Source organism: Oncorhynchus gorbuscha, linkage group LG11, assembly GCF_021184085.1.
Source record: "Oncorhynchus gorbuscha isolate QuinsamMale2020 ecotype Even-year linkage group LG11, OgorEven_v1.0, whole genome shotgun sequence".
Lineage (NCBI taxonomy): Eukaryota > Metazoa > Chordata > Actinopteri > Salmoniformes > Salmonidae > Oncorhynchus > Oncorhynchus gorbuscha.
The window spans coordinates 31399351-31416854 of NC_060183.1; the positions used below are offsets into that span (position 1 = coordinate 31399351).

General features: G+C 40.7%; 1 protein-coding gene across 1 annotated transcript in view; it reads right to left on the reverse strand.

The window, feature by feature from the left end:
* Positions 1–17: 17 nt before the first annotated feature.
* tlcd3bb (TLC domain containing 3Bb) overlaps positions 18–17504 on the reverse strand; it is a 45887-nt gene continuing 28400 nt past the window's right edge. The window contains 7 exon segments of the mRNA XM_046369389.1: positions 18–1766; positions 1768–1846; positions 4342–4451; positions 8513–8608; positions 9083–9305; positions 13176–13259; positions 16424–16615. Of these exon segments, the coding sequence (XP_046225345.1) occupies positions 1590–1766; positions 1768–1846; positions 4342–4451; positions 8513–8608; positions 9083–9305; positions 13176–13259; positions 16424–16548 (894 nt within the window). The 5' untranslated portion in view covers positions 16549–16615 and the 3' untranslated portion in view covers positions 18–1589.

Here is a 17504-nt window from a genome sequence, read left to right on the forward strand (position 1 = left end):
TATAACACCCAGACAAGTTCAGAACAGAGGAGTATATTTTAGCTATGAGTTAACAATATAGCCTTCACATAAGGCTCAGAAGTTTATACGGTACATTAATACGTATGCATAAATATGCATTCAATTCAAAACCACAAATAAATAAAATAAGCATATACAGTAAATCAGTTTAAAAGCATTTTTCCCCCAATGGCAAGAACCATTAACCAATAGAACAAAGGTATAGTTTATCGCCGTCTAGATGTTATTGTCCCATCTTTCTTGCATCCAAGGTTACTGGGCTGTTTGTTTTCCTAGTATTTTATTTCCATATTCAGGAAAGTATAGTTATGTTTTCTGAGTGAATAATGCTCCTGAAACCAGTGGCTCAATTAAATTTGCTCAGTACAAATAAGAAACTGAAGAAGTGGAAACAGACTCCTAAAGCAGTTTCAAGAGCTTTAGAAAGGTCAACCTATACTAAATGCTACCAAGACAGTGTATTGATTCTATTCTGGTCGATTTATGCAATTCACTAATTACAGCAGTGATAATAAAACACGTTTTTGATTTTTTATTAAATATTCTTGGGCAGAATACTTGTGTAACGTCAGCCAATGAATGACAGTATGTGTAATAAATAGGGCTGCTTTTTTGTTGTTGCACTGGCACTAACTCATTTACCTAATATGCTTCAATTACCACTCAGTCAAAAGTTAAGGACCCAAGTAGGGCATAGAAACCCAAAGGCCCACAAAATTGGCCATTCATTTTGTTCCTCAAAATTACATTCTCTACACTGAATAAAATAACACTGTTGCAAGGCGGCAGAGTTTAACTGCCAACAGGCGAAATGGTTCATGCATTTGCTACCTGAACTACTGGAGATCAAAATGGATGAAAAATAAAAACACAGAATGGGAGATCAGAAACAGAACTACAATCCAAATCAACGTGAAGGTAAGAACACTTGTCACATTTTCAATCCAAGGAAAAAATAAATATTCCACATTAAAATAAATAAAATGTAGTACACACACAAACAATTGAGATAAGGCAGCATAATAGTCTTATTAGGTTACCTCCCTTCCACCCTAGACACATTTGTTAAGAGTACAAAGGATACAGATAAATACTAACAAGTCAAAATACTGCTTGGCGAGGTCGTTTCTTGTTACTAAGCCGAATTAGGCCTATCTAAAGCAATGTACTAAACATACCAGTATAATACATTCCTAACTCCTGTGTTAACTTACCTCCTAGGCAGACAGGATTTCATTTGATCTACACGAGGACACTGTCTACCTCTCACTTGCTATACTTCTTTCAGGCTAATCTCTCTCCATTCTCAACGTGCATCAGGGGGAACAATAGCTTCTGATGCATATGTTGTGTGCTGTTAAAATGTGCAAACGCTCCTTTCAATTCCTTTATTCGCACAAGCAGAATATCGGTATTGAGTATAGATTCTGGCAACAAAGACAGTACCATTTGAAGCATTTTTTTTTTTTTACGCTTGTTCAAAGTCTCACTACCTTTCTTTCCCTTTCAACTTCACCCACCGGTACATTATCCCCACCTTCCTTACCTCTCACCCTCCCGCCCACTTCTCAGTGAGAGTCTGACTTTTGTTCTGTGGCATGAGTGCTGTACCCATTGGCGGGCTGGGACGGCGCCTGTCCGTCCAAGTCATCCTTGGCAGTGACCGGGGGCCTCCGGGAGCGGGAAGAGCCAGTGAAGAGTCGCAGGGCCCCTCGGCAAATGAGGGAGAACCAGTAGACCTGGGGGGGCCATGAGCATAGCTGCGCCCAGGTTAACTTGCCAGGGCACGTTGAAAGGAACCATGTGGAGGGGAATGGACGCGTACCTGGAGGGGGGGAATTATAAAGAGAATGGCACATGGGGGATTTAGAGTGGCCACATACAGTTGAAGTCGGAAGTTCACATACCCTGATGGTGGAGAAATTAAAACTTGTTTTTCAACCACTCCACAAATGTCTTGTTAACAAACTAAAGTTTTGGTAAATCGGTTAGGACATATACTTTGTGCATGACAAGTCATTTTTCCAAGAACTGTTTACAGACAAATTAATTCACTGTATCACAATTCCAGTGGGTCATCATCTAGAAAATGATGTCATGACTTTAGAAGCTTCTGATAGGCTAATTGACATCATTTGAGTCAATTGGAGGTGTACCTGTGGATGTATTTCAAGGCCTACCTTAAAACTCAGTCCCTCTTTGCTTGACATCATGGGAAAATCAAAAGAAATCAGCTAAGACCTCAGAAAAAATGGTTGTAGTTCAGAAGTTTACATACACACAATTAGTATTTGGTAGCATTTCCTTAAAAATGTTTTAACTTGGGTCAAACGATTCAGGTAGCCTTCCACAAGCTTCCCACAATACGTTGGGTGAATTTTGGCCCATTCCTCCTGACAGAGCTGGTGTAACTGAGTCAGGGTTGTAGGCGTCCTTGCTCGCACACTCTTTCAGTTCTTCCCACAATTTGTCTATGGGATTGAGGTCAGGGCTTTGTGATGGCCACTCCAATACCTTGACTTTGTTGTCCTTAAGCCATTTGCCACAACTTTGAAAGTATGCTTGGGCTTATTGTCCATTTGGAAGACACATTGTTGCTGCAATATATCCACATAATTTTCCGCCCTCATGAAGCCATCTATTTTGTGAAGTGCACCAGTCCCTCCTGCAGCAAAGCACCCCCACAACATGATGCTGCCACCCCCATGCTTCACGGTTGGGATGGTGTTCTTCGGCTTGCAAGCCTCCCCCTTTTTCCTCCAAACATAACCATGATCAGTATGGCCAAACAGTTCTATTTTTGTTTCATCAGACCAGAGGACATTTCTCCAAAAAGTACAATCTTTGTCCCCATGTGCAGTTGCAAACCATAGTCTGGCTTTTTATGGCGGTTTTGGAGCAGTGGCTTCTTCCTTGCTGAGTGGCCTTACAGCTTATGTCGATATAGGACTCATTTTACTATGGGGATATAGATACTTTTGTACCCATTTACTCCAGCATCTTCAAAAGGTTCTTTAATGTTGGTCTGGAATTTATTTGCACTTTTCGCACCAAAGTACGTTCATCTCTCGGAGACAGAATGCGTCTCCTTCCTGAGCGGTATGACGGCTGCGTGGTCCCATGGTGTTTATACCTTCCGGCGTTTGGAAATTGCTCCCAAGGATGAACCAGACTTGGAGGTCTACAAATTTTTTTCTGAGGTCTTGGCTGATTTCTTTTCATTTTCCCATGATGTCAAGCAAAGAGGGACTGAGTTTGAAGGTAGGCCTGGAAATACATCCACAGTTACACCTCCAATTGACTCAAAGGATGTCAATTAGCCTATCAGAAGCTTCTAAAGCCATTACCTATTTTTCTGAAATTTTCCAAGCTGTTTAAAGGCAAAGTCAACTTAGTGTATGTAAACTTCTGACCCACTGGAATTGTGATACAGTGAATTATATAAGTGAAATAATCTGTCTGTAAACAATTGTTGGAAAAATTACTTGTGTCATGCACAAAGTAGATGTCCTAACCGACTTGCCAAAACTGTAGTTTGTTAACAAGACATTTGTGGAGTGGTTGAAAAATGAGTTTTAATGACTCCAACCTAACTGTATGTAAACTTCCGACTTCAACTGTAGAACTAACAAAAGGGGGGCGGAGGCATTAAAGGGATTGTTCACCCATATTTCATCATTCTGTATTCATCAGTATACCTTAAATGGCTCAATTTGACATAAATGAGTTGCCTGACGACTCATCCTGAATGTAATTTTCCTGCTATATCAAATCGCTCTATACATCAGTCTGAACCAATTCTAGATGTCTTTTGTGCTGAGGCCAAAATTACATGATTCATGTAGGCCGTCTCTGGCCCGACCCATCGGTTTCTGGGACCAATTAGAACGGTTTGAATGTGTCTGCATTCGAGAAGTCATTGGGGAGACCCACAAAGAAACATTAGTGGGCGTGGCGTTTGGCCAGAGTGATGTAGATGGGTAGCCAGGCTACTAAATGAGATCCACACATGCTATGCTCCCATTGATGTCAATAAATGATTAATGCTAAAGCCAGAGTTCCTTGTGCTTATCTCAACTCTGAATCTGGCCTTAAATGTACATGGACTCCAAATGAGAAAATGTTGAAAGTATTATGAAATGTAGATGAACTATCCCTTGACAGCCACCCATTACAATGATGCTCTCTTCACAAGCCCCCGAACCCTGATACAAGAGTTAGAAAAATAAGAGATGTGACCAAATCCCCATGCACATCAGTCCTTTAAGCTCAGCTTGAAAGCAGAGCGTGATAGAGAGTGAGGGACAGACAGAGACATACCTGCCATACGCGTAGTAGAGGAAAGGGAAGAGGAGGACTCGACAGGTGAAAAAAGTGACCAGCATAGTAGCCCCATTCACTTTGTGCAGGAGAGTGTGTTGCTGTTTGTACTGAGAGGAAAAAGGGGGAGAGAGAGAAAGAGGAGAGAAAAAAGGAGAAAGCGCAAGCAGTACAGATTGGTGAAAGCCAAAATAGTTAATAGGCCTATTGCTCTACTTTGCATGGACACCAAAAAGTGGAAAATGGAGGACAAAGTATACTTGTCATGCTTCAAGCCAAAGGCGGGCTTGTATAGAATACAGTGCCTTAAGGTGTGGGAGAAAAACATGTCATTATACACAGTATATTCTGCAAAAACATCTGTTTCCACCAGCTTGCTAGACTTCTTCTCTGCTCCAGCAAGCTAAGCGTTTGATCGACAGCTAGCACAACTTTTACAAGACAACAACATTGAGAAGGTTTTGATAACAGTTCAACATTTGAGAACCTCAATATTTTAATTTCACATCTAGAAGTATAATTTGTATCTATCAAATGTATAGCACCACACCAAACTGTACTGTGTAGTTTACTTTAAATGGTTCCCTTTGCACAGAGGTTGTAAGAAGCATCTGGCCCCAACTCTACACAACACACTGTAGGGAAGGAAGGGGAGGGCAGGGGTGGTGTGTGATGTAAAGGGAGGAGGGAGGTGGACAGGCAAATATTGTATCCTCGGTTAAATCCAGTAGAATACTGTGGGCTATATTCAAAGGCTAACAGGTGAACCTCCGCCATAGTGAGGTCCTGAGTGCTCTGGAGCAGGTTTTTGTCAAGGATCTCTGTACTTTGCTCCGTTCATCTTTCCCTTGATCCTGACTAGTCTCCCAGTCCCTGCCGCTGAAAAACATCCCCACAGTATGATGCTGTCACCACCATGCTTCACCGTAGGGATGGTGCCAGGTTTCCTCCAGACGTGACGCTTGGCATTCAGGCCAAAGAGTTCAATCTTGGTTTCATCAGACCAGAGGATCTTGTTTCTCATGGCAAACTCCAAGTGGCCTGTCATTGTGCATTTAACTGAGGAGTGGCTTCCATCTGGCTTATCTACCATAAAGGCCTGATTGGTGGAGTGCTGCAGAGATGGTTGTCCTTCTGTAAGGTTCTCCCATCTCCACAGAGGAACTCTGGAGCTCTGTCAGAGTGAGCATCAGGTTCTTGGTCACCTCCCTGACCAAGGCTCTTCTCCCCCGATTGCTCAGTTTGGCCGGGCGGCCAGCTCTAGTAAGAGTCGTGGTTCCAAACTTCTTCGATTTAAGAATGATGGAGGCCACTGTGTTCTTGCGGACCTTCAATGCTGCAGAAAAGTTTTGGTACCCTTCCCAAGGTCTGTGCCTCGACACAATTATGTCTCGGAGCTTCACTAGAATACAGTATATACAGATCATGGCCAAAAGTTTTGAGAATGACATAAATATTAATTTTCAAAGTCTGTTGCCTCAGTTTATATGATGGCAATTTGTATATACTCATGAATGTTATGAAGAGGGATCAGATGAATTGCAATTCATTGCAAAGTCCCTCTTTGCCATGCAAATGAACTGAATCCCCCAAAAAACAGTTCCACAACATTTCAGCACTGTCACAAAAGGACTAGCTGACATCATGTCAGTGATTCTCTCGTTAACACAGGTGTGAGTGTTGACGAGGACAAGGCTGGAGACCACTCCGTCATGCTGATTGAGTTCGAATAAGAGACTAGAAGCTTCAAAAGGAGGGTGGTGCTTGGAATCACTGTTCTTCCTCTGTCAACCATGGTTACCTGTACGGAAACACATGCAGTCATCATTGCTTTGCACAAAAAGGGCTTCACAGGCAAGGATATTGCTGCCAGTAAGATTGCACCTAAATCAACCATTTATCGGATCATCAAGAACTTGAAGGAGAGCGGTTCAATTATTGTGAAGAAGGCTTCAGGTCGCCAGCAAACTGGGATAAGAAGAGATTGAATATATCCGTAAACACTCCAGCCAGCTGGTTTGCGCATTCTCAGGGTTAACAGGCTTAAATATCTTACTCATGTCGGCCACGGAGAACGAGAGCTCACAGTCCTCGGGAGCGGCCCGTGCCAGTGGCACTGTATTATCCTCAAAGCGGGCAAAGAAAGTGTTTAGCTTGTCCGGGAGCAAGACGTCGGTGTCCGTGACGTGGTTGGTTTTCCCTTTGTTAACCATGATTGTTGGAAATCCCTGGAATTGTGAATCCATTTTGTCTCTGTGCTGTCATTTTGCCTGTTTGATTGATTTACAGAGGGCATAACAGGACTGTTTGTATTCAACCATATTCCCAGTCACCTTGACGTGGTTAAATGCAGTGACTCACACTTTCAGTTTTGCGCAAAGGCTGCAAACTATCCATAGTTTTTGGTTTTAATATTCACGTTGGGAACAACATCCCCTATACACTTCCTAATGTACTCAGTCACCATGTCAACCCGGAACATATCGCAGTCTGCATCACCTAAACAATCTTAAAGCATGGATTCCAATTGATCAGACCAGCATTGAATAGACACTAGGTCTATTCACTTCCTGTTTGAGTTTCTGCCTATAGTTAGGGAAGAGCAGAATGGAGTTGTGATCTGATTTGCCGAATTGGGGCGGGGGACAGCCTTGTGGCCATTCCGGAAGGGAGAGTAACAATGGTTTGAGAGTTTTTGAAGCGCGAGTATTGCAGGCTATGTGTTAAGAGAACTTCGGTAGGTTTTTACTCAGATTTGCTTTGTTAAAGTCCCCGGCTACAATAAATGCAGCCTCAGGATATGCGGTTTTCAGTTTGCACAAGTCCAGTGTAGTTCCTTGAGAGCCGCCGTGGTATTGGCTTGAGGGGGAATTTAAACGGCTGTGACAATGACCGAAAATAATTCTCTCAGGATGTAATGCGGTCGTCATTTAATTGTGAGGTATTCAGTATTCTAAGTCAGGAGAACAAAACTACTTGAGTTCCTATACGTTACCACAATCATACCATGAGTAGTTAATCATGAAACATACACCTCCACCTTTCTTCTTCCGGAGAGCTGGCTGTACGGATGGGGACAGTATATCAGGAGAGATATGATTCCGTGAAACAAAGTATGTTACAGTCCCTGATGTATCTCTGGAAGGAGATCCTTGCCCTGAGCTCGTCTAATTTATTGTCTTGGGACAACATTAGTGAGCAATACACTCAAAGGCGGTGGATGGTGTGCACACCTACTGAGTTGGACTAAAAGTTCACTCCGAATACCTCTTCTCTGACGGCGGTGTCTTGGAGCAGCCACTGGGATAAGTTCATCCTTGGGGGGTACGAAAAAAGGTTCAGGAAAGTCGTATTATATATTTTCCGCTCTGATATCCAAAAGTAATTTCTGTATGTAATAACACAAAAAACATTCTGGGCTAATAATGTGAGAAATAACAAAAAAAAAAAACTGCAAAGTTGCTTACGAGTTAGAAACATTGCAGCCATGTCTATCGGCGCCAACCTATGCCTGCACCTCCAAAGATTCATCTACCAGCACTCAATGCGCACAGCTCCCTTGCCAGGCAGTGTCACTGCACGAGGTGGGATATAGGATTCATATATATTTGTGCAATTAGCAGCTATGAAACAAAACAGCAGAAATACTTTTAAAACAGCTACTTTTTTCTGCTATAAATCGCAACTCACACGTACTCATACTTTTGACTATTTTATCAAGCCTTAAAAATACTTATTTAACCTATCTCCCTTTCATCTACACTGATTGAAGTGGATTTAACAAGTGACATCAATAAAGGATCATAGCTTTCACCTGGATTCACCTGGTCAGCTTATGTCATGAAAAGAGCAGGTGTTCATTTGTTGTATACTCAGTGTATACTGCTGTAATTAAGGTAATCATTTACATTTACATTTAAGTCATTTAGCAGACGCTCTTATCCAGAGCGACTTACAAATTGGTGCATTCACCTTATGACATCCAGTGGGACAGTCACATAATCATATTACAGATGTGCTGTTATACACCACACACACACACGTGATGAGCCACATGCCAGGAACCAACAGTCCAATTAAAAGTCTGAGAAATTGAAACACGGGTGGCACACCTAGAGATGTGTGCAATTCAAAAAGTACTTTGAACACAATAATTCAAAAACTGAAGTACCTGGATGAGGATTTTTCCCAAACAGACCCACGGAGTGCTGACTTCTGCCAAGAACATGACGCCTTGGAAGTAATCCCCCTTGCCCTGTCGCCAGAACTGGGGGAAAGAGGAAGAAGACAGTTCATTGAAAGTCATGTTTTATCATCATGAATAAGCCTTCAACAAACCTTTTCACCAGTGTAAAGTAAGCCTTGTCCATAGGGCAGGAGCCTTTATCCTGTTTTTGTAGCATGATGCAGCTTGATGTACAAGTACACCCCCAAGACAGGAGGCTAGTCTGTCACAGGGCCTTACCCCCAATCCATCTGTATTCCTAATGCTCAGTACCAAGCAGAGGCATCAAGACGGTTTTTGGAGTCTTTGGTTGGACTCGACTGTGGATCAAACAGCCAACTTCCCAATATCCAGACGGACACTCAAACCACACGGCCACAAAGATTTGCCTGTGTACACTACCAAATACCAGCAAATATCTTTAATAATGACACACACAAGATACTACCAATAAACACTCACTCGCTCACACGTCATTCTCCCAGCATTTGAATGTCGTCATTGGGCGACAGTTACCACAGAGACGGGGAAGCACACGGTGACCATGACGACGTGGTGGAGTACCATGAGGAATTCACGCCGCAGGTAGCTGGTCAGGGCCGCACCCAGGGGTTTGGCGCCGCTGTCCCCTTCATGGCCCTTGATGCGCAGCTTGTACCAGTAGCACATGAACATGGCGTAGATGTCGTACACAAAGTAGGGCACGGCAAAGAGGATGTAGGCGCTGGTGAGCCAATGCCTGATACAAAGAAGAAGAAAAATAGGTAGAAAAAAGGGGTTACGGTAAGGTAACTTAGTTGAACAGTGGGCATTCAATAAGCAAGGCTACAATATTTGGATTTGATGCATTCGTATTTGAAAAGGTTTTACAAAAAGGTATATAGTTTGGGGATGGAGACTAGGGAGTGGTGGTATGGTTTACAGCAAGGGTTTTCTGGGTGGGGAAGGACCAATGGGAGGGTTTCCGTGTGGGTCCTGCTTTTTGTTACATATCCATGGGCTCAATAACACTAAAGACAACAATTATATCATTAACATTCCTTTCTGAAAAATAATGGCAACACTACCCATTCTCTCTTGGAATGTGAAAGGCCTAAATTGTCCTATCAAACATTCCATCTGTCTCAATATCCTAGCAAGAAACGATATTGATAAAACAATGCTCCAAAAAACACACCTGCTCCAAAAGTACGCACAGAGAATGCAGAACCATTTGTACAAACTGGCTTATTTTTCTTCAGCCCCAAACAAAACAAAAGGTGTAATCAATGTTACAAAAGAAACTCAATCACCATATTGGGTAAAGGCAAAGACCAGGAAGGCAGAATCACTTAAATATCCATAATGGAAAGAAAATCGCCTTTTTTAATGTGTATACTCCAAATTCATATGATCCTACGTTTTTTGATTCTCTAAACAGCATATTGTTCGGATTAACTGAATTCCAACGGGTTAACGGGACAGACATGAATGCAATTTTGGACGTGGGACAAAATCTACAGCGTCTTCAGAAGGAATTCACATCCCTTGACTATCCATTTTTTGTTGGATTTAATTGTCATTTTTTTAACGATCTAAACAAAATACTCTGTCAATGTAAAAAATAATCTAAATGGAAAATAAAACACTAATATATCTTGATTAGATAAGTATTCAACATGTTACAATCACCTTTGGCAGCGATTACAGCTGTGAGTCTTTTTGGGTAAGTCTAAGAGCTTTGCACACCTGCTTTGTACCGTATTTGCCCATTATTCTTTTAAAAAATGATTTAAGCTCTGTTAAATTGGTTGTTGATCATTGCTAGGCAGCCATTTTCAAGACTTGCCATAGATTTTCAAGGCAATTTAAGTCAAAACAGTAACTACGCATCTCAGGAACATTGTTGTCTTGGTAAGAAAATGCAGTATATATATATTTGGCCTTGTGTTTTAGGTTATTGACCTACTAAAATATGAATTAGTCTCCCAGTGTTTGTTGGAAAGCAGACAACCAGGTTCCTCAAGGATTTTGCATATTCTGTTTATTTTTATCATAAAAAACATACCCATAACATGATGTAGCCACCACCATGCTTGATAATATGAAGAGTGGTACGTTGTGTTTGCCCAAATTATACCACTTTTGTATTCAGGATAAAAAGTTCCTTTCTTATCACATTTTTTGCAGTATTACTTTAGTGCCTTATTGCAAACAGGATGCATGTTTAGGAATATTTGTCTTCTGTACAGGCTTCATTCTTTTCACTCAGTCATGTATGTTAGTACTGTGGAGTAACTATAATTTACAAAAATATCAAAAACGCATCGTGCAACAATTTTAATGACTTTACTCAGTTAAAGTTCATATGAGGAATGAATTTAAATGAATTAAGGAATGAATTTAAATGAATTAAGGAATTAATTTTAATTAATTAATTAGGTCCTAATCTATGGATTTCACATGACTGGAACTACAGATATGCATCTGTTGGTCACAGACACTTTAAAAGAAATGAGCCTCAAATTGCCATCGATAAAATGCAATTGTGTTCGTTGTTCGTCTTCCAACACCATAACCCCACCGCCACCATGGGGAACTCTGTTCACAACGGTGACATCAGCAAACCGCTCGCCCACATAACACAATACACATGGTCTTCGGTTGTGAGGCCGGTTGGACGTACTTCCACATTTTTTTAAATGATGTTGGAGGTGGCTTATGGTAGAGAAATTAACATTCAATTCTCTGGCAACAGCTCTGGTGGACATTCCTACAGTCAGCATGCCAATTGCATACTCTCTCAAAACTTGAGACATCTGTGGTATTGTGTTGTGTGACAAGACTGTACATTTTAGAGTGGCCTTTTATTGTCCCATGCACAAGATGTACCTGTGTCAAGTTGTTTAATCAGCTTCTTGATATGCCACACTTGTCCTGTGGCATATCTTAACAAAGGAGAAATGCTCACTAACAGGGATGTAAAACAAATGTGTGCACATTTGAGAGAAATAAGCTTTTTGTGCGTATGGAATATTTCTGGGATATTTAATTTCAGCTCATTAATCATGGGACCAACACTTTAGATGCTGCGTTCATATTTTTGTTCACTGTACAATGTTGTTCATCTATCCTCAGTGATCTCTTAGCACAGCCATTAAACTTACATTTAAAAAATATATATAATAATAAAAATTAATTAATTTAAAATAAAATCACCATTGGCCTCATGGTGAAATCCCTGAGTGGTTTCGTTCCTCTTCGGCAACGCAGTTAGGAAGGGCGTCTGTATCTTTGTATTGACAGTGTATTGATACACCATCCAAAGTTTAATTAATAACTGCAACCATGCTCAAAGAGATAGTCAATGTCTGCAATGTTTACCCATCTACCAATAGGTGTCCAGACAGCGCATTTCAGTATAGAGTGCAGTTCACAATGCATGTAGGCCTTTCATCTCATCATGGTAACTTTTTTTCTTGTGAAAAGTGAGACTACATTTGCTGCAGCATAGCCTATGTATTAGTAATATAAGGACTGAATGCATGTTTCATTTACACAAAAGGGCACAACAAAGTCTATTCCCCCTCAGGAGACTGAAAAGATTTGGCATAGGTCCTCAAAATGTTCTACATCTGCACCATCGAGAGCATGGTTGCAACGATGCCTGGTATGGTCTAGGTCCAAAAGGCTTCTTAACAGATTCTACCTCCAAGCAATAAGACTCCTCAACAGCTAATCAAATGGCTACCCAGACTATTTGTATTGCACCCCCCTCTTTTACGCTGCTGCTACTCTGTTTATTATCTATGCATAGTGACTTTAACTCTACCTACATGTACATATTACCTCAAATAACCGGTGCCCCGTACATTGACTCTGGACCGGTACCCCCTGTATATAGCCTCACTATTGTTATTTTACTGCTGCTCTTTAATTACTTGTTACTTTTATTTTTTACTTATCTATTTTTTACTTAACACTTAGTTTTCTTAAACCTGCATTGTTGGTTAAAAGGGCTTGTAGGTAAGCTTTCACTGTAAGGTCTACCTAAACCTGTTGTATTGGGCACATAAAATTTGATTTGATTTCCATCTGGCTTTCAGGGGTCACCTTACTTTTTCATTGTAAAGAGGATTTTTTTATTTATTCGCAATTGTTTATTTCCCAATATTTATCACACAACATTTTAGGGCTACATACTGCAGCTTTTTAAAGGAGTCTGCTTTGTGTCTTCTTTTTTTGCCATGACAAATCAAGTATCGGGACAACCCCAAGGCACAAAAAAACACTGACAAATTATGATTCTGAAGTTAACAATTCACTTAAAATATTTATAGTATGGCCTGATGTAAAATATCGCTCAAGGCTGAATGAGCCTAAAAAGGGGGGGTGGGGGGGTTATGAGTCGGATATCTTCTGTCTCTTTCTGGGGCGTGTTCATTAGGACAAGAAACTGAAAATGTTTTACAACGGAAAACAAAAGTAGGAATTTCTTATTGAACAACTTTGTCTGTTTTCTTCCATTTTAGTGCCTCAAACATGCCCCTGGTCTGTTTTACAAATTTTACTGACTGAGCCTTACTGTAACAACATTTGTCAGAAGGACGAGGTGAATTTCTACACTTACTGATCCTCAATGATGTCATCACAGGAGGAGGCAATGATGTAACCAGCAGAGGAGGCCATGATCGCCTGAACAGAGGACACCAACCTGAGAAAGGCCCGCAGGAGAAATTAAACATTAACATAGTTTATAACATCAGACTACAATTGCTAAATGTCTGGTAAAACATACAATATTGTGAAATCCAATTTTTACTAAAATGTCATCCTTCGTCATTATCAGAATTAACCAAAAGTCATCATAAAACAGAATTAGTGTTGATTTATTTTGAGTGGTAACCAATGGCTCCATCTCAATTAGTCTTTCAGCGATTCCTCACATCCTATCTCCTCGCTTCCTTCTCAAATGTATATTGAAAAAGAAAGTCCAAGGTCAATCTCCTCAGACCTTCTTCTCCAATGCGTTTTGAGAAAGCAAAGAGAGAGAACGGAAATAATTGAGGAAAGATGAACCAAGGAAGAGCATGCATATATACAGTTGAAGTCAGAAGTTTACATACACTTATGTTGGCGTCATTAAAACTAGTTTTTCAACCACTCCACAAATTTCTTGTTAACAAACTATAGTTTTGGCAAGTCGGTTAAGACATCTTCGTTGTGCATGACACAAGTCATTTTTCCAACAATTGTTTACAGACAGATTATTTCACTTATATAATTCACTGTATCACAATTCCAGTGGGTCAGAAGTTTACATACACTAAGTTGACTGTGCCTTTAAACTGATTGGGAAATTTCAGAAAAATACGTAATGGCTTTAGAATCTTCTGATAGGCTAATTGACATCATGTGTGTCAATTGGAGGTTTACCTGTGGATGTATTTCCAGGCCTACCTTCAAACTCAGTACCTCTGCTTGACATCATGGCAAAAACAACAACAAAAAATCAGCCAAGACATTGTAGACCCCACCCCACAAGTATTGTACATCCTTGGGAGCAATTTCCAAACACCTGAAGGAAACATATTCATCTGTACAAACAATAGTACACAAGTATAAACACCATTGGACCACACAGCAGTCATACCGCTCAGGAAGGAGACGCCTTCTGAATCCTAGAGATGAACGTACTTTGGTGTAAAAATTGCAAATCAGTCCCACACAACAGCAAAGGACCTTGTGAAGATGCTGGAGGAAACCGGTACAAAATTATCTATATCCACAGTAAAACGAGTCATATATCAACCTAACCTGAAAGGCTGCTCAGCAAGGAAGAAGCCACTGCTCCAAAACCGCCATAAAAAAGCCAGACTACGGTTTGCAACTGCACATGGGGACAAAGATCGTACTTTAAGAAGAAATGTCCTCTGGTCTGATGAAACAAAAAAAGAACTGTTTGGCCATAATGACCATCGTTATGTTTGGAGGAAAAAGGGGGAGGCTTGCAAGCCGAAGAACACAATCTCAAATGTGAAGCACGGGGGTGGCAGCATCATGTTGTGGGGTGCTTTTCTGCAGGAGGGACTGGTGCACTTCACAAAATAGATGGCTTCATGAGGGCGGAAAATTACATGGATATATTGAAGCAACATCTCAAGACATCAGTCAGGAAGTTAAAGCTTGGTCGCAAATGGGTCTTCCAAATGGACAATGACACCAAACATAGTTCCAAAGTTGTGTCAAATGGCTGAAGAACAACAAAGTCAAGGTATTATCACAAAGCCCTGACCTCAATCCCATAGACAATTTGTGGGCAGAACTGAAAAAGCATGTGCAAGCAAGGAGGCCGATAAACCTGACTCAGTTACACCAGCTCTGTCAGGAGGAATGGGCCAAAATTCACCCAACTTATTGTGGGAAGCTTGTGGAAGGCTCCCCGAAACGCTTGACCCAAGTTAAACAATTTAAAGGCAATGCCACCAAATACTAATTGAGTGTATGTAAACTTCTGACCCATTGGGAATGTGATGAAAGAAATAAAAGCTTAGATAAATCATTCCCTCTACTGTTATTCTTATGTTTCACACTCTTAAAATAAAGTGGTGATCCTAACTGACCTTAGACAGGGAATTTTTAGTAGGATTAAATGTCAGGAATTGTGAAAAACTGAGTGTAAATGTATTTGGCTAAGGTGTAGGTAAATGTCCGACTCAACTGTACATAGTACCAGTCAAAGGTTTGGACACACGTACTCATTCAAGGAGTAATTCTTTATTTTTACTATTTTCTATGGAATCATGTAGTAACCAAAAAAGTGTTGAACAAATCAAAATGTATTTCATATTTGAGATTCTTCAAAAGGAAGCACCTTCTGCATTGATAACAGCTTTGCACACGCTTGGCATTCTCTCAACCAGCTTCATGAGGTAGTCACCTGGAATGCATTTCAATTAGCAGGTGTGCCTTGTTAAAAGTTCATTTGTGGAATTTCTTTCCTTCTTAATGCATTCGAGCCAATCAGTTGTGTTGTGATAAGGTAGGGGTGGTATACAAAAGATAGCCCTATTTGGTAAAAGACAAAGTCCATATTATGGCAAGAACAGCTCAAATAAGCAAACAGAAACGACAAGTCCATCATTATTGAAAGACACGAAGGTCAGTCAATGCAGAAAATTTCAAGAACTTTCAAGTTTCTTCAAATGCAGTCACAAAAAACATCAAGCACTATGATGAAACTGGCTCTCATGAGGACCACCACAGGAAAGGAAGACCCAGAATTACCTCTGCGGCAGAGGATAAATTCATTAGCGTTAACTGCCCCTCAGATTGCAGACCAAATAAATGCTTCACGGAGTTCAAGTAACAGACACATCTCAACATCAACTGTTCAGAAGAGACTGGTCGAATTGCTGCAACAAAACCACTACTAAAGGAAACCAATAAGAAGAGGAGACTTGCTTTGGCCAAGCAATGGACATTAGAACGATGGAAATCTGTCCTCTGGTCTGTTGAGTCCAAATTCGATTTTTTTTCTTTGTGAGACGCAGAGTAGGTGAATCGATGATCTCCGCATATGTGGTTCCCACCGTGAAGCATGGAGGAGGAGGTGTGATGGTGTGGTTGTCCTTTGCTGGTGACACTGTTGGCGATTTTTTAGAATTCAGGGCACACTTCACCAGCTACTTTGAAGAATTTTAAATATATTTTGATTTGGTTAACCGTTTTTGTTACTTAAATGTGTTATTTCATGGTTTTGATATCTACGCTATTATTCTACAATGTAGAAAATAGTAAAAATAAAGAAAAACCCTTGAATGAGTAGGTGTGTCTAAACTTTTAACCGGTACTGTATATGATCCCCACATCTCTCACCTGGCTGACACTATGACCGCATCCCCTTCGCTCCACCTCAGTGCAGGGATGTGCTTGAGGCATTGCTTGGAGAGCACGAACAGGCCTGGGAAGAAGACAGACCCGGCAGCCAGGATGGTCAACATGGTCCAACGTGTTTGTCTTGTTGGCAAAGTTCAGCAGGTAGTCTGGTCTTTGAGATCTTTCTTCCCTCTGAAATTGGAAGCACAGAGATAAACTATTTCAAAACAAGCAGGCAACTAATGCACTAATAAAAGTTGTTTCCTTTCTTTTATCATGTGTCGCCAAAGGGACACAGCATATTAAGTGGGAAAGGGGCATTGGGACAAAAACAGCACCAGCACAGAGTGGAGAAGAGGGCATTTGTTAAATTTACAAAGGTGCAGAGAGGGTTAGTGCTTGTGGATGATTGTGGTGATGCTGAGGGCTTGGTGTGGTGGCTGGTGAGTGATTTTCATAGATGAGGAAGCCCATTGTGCTAACATGACAGGGTGGCCATCTAAGGTCATTATGAACCTCATCACTACTAGGGCTGTGGCGGTCACGAAAATTTGTCAGCCGGTGATTGTCAAGCCTGTAACTGGTCGGTCTCACGGTAATTGACCATTAATTAACATAAAACAAATTTAGCATCTCCTGGCCTACAAGCCATTTGAAAAAGTCTAATAAATCCATGTAATATAGCCTATACCTTCACAATAAATCCATTATTTTAGACAGGTCTAAAGATGCATGATATGAAGAAAATGTCTACTTCAGAAGAAAAGGATAGCATACTCTGAGTTGTCCTTATGTTAGGACCTGATGTGGCTAAGCCACATGGCTGTGGGCTATGCTAATTAATTTAGCAGACAAGATTTGTTTATAATTCTTTGCCATTATTTTATAGTATGAAGAATACAATTGAACAAAGCTGAATAAAATATAAATATTTTCTTCAAACGATGAGGGAGTGCGCACATGCGGGCGGCTATTCTGTGTTGAGTGGTTAACAAAGAAATAGATACTCCTATATGCTTAATTTAGAGTTATTAACTTTAGTTGTGATACAAATGTTGGGCTATATGTTTTGATTTTTAAT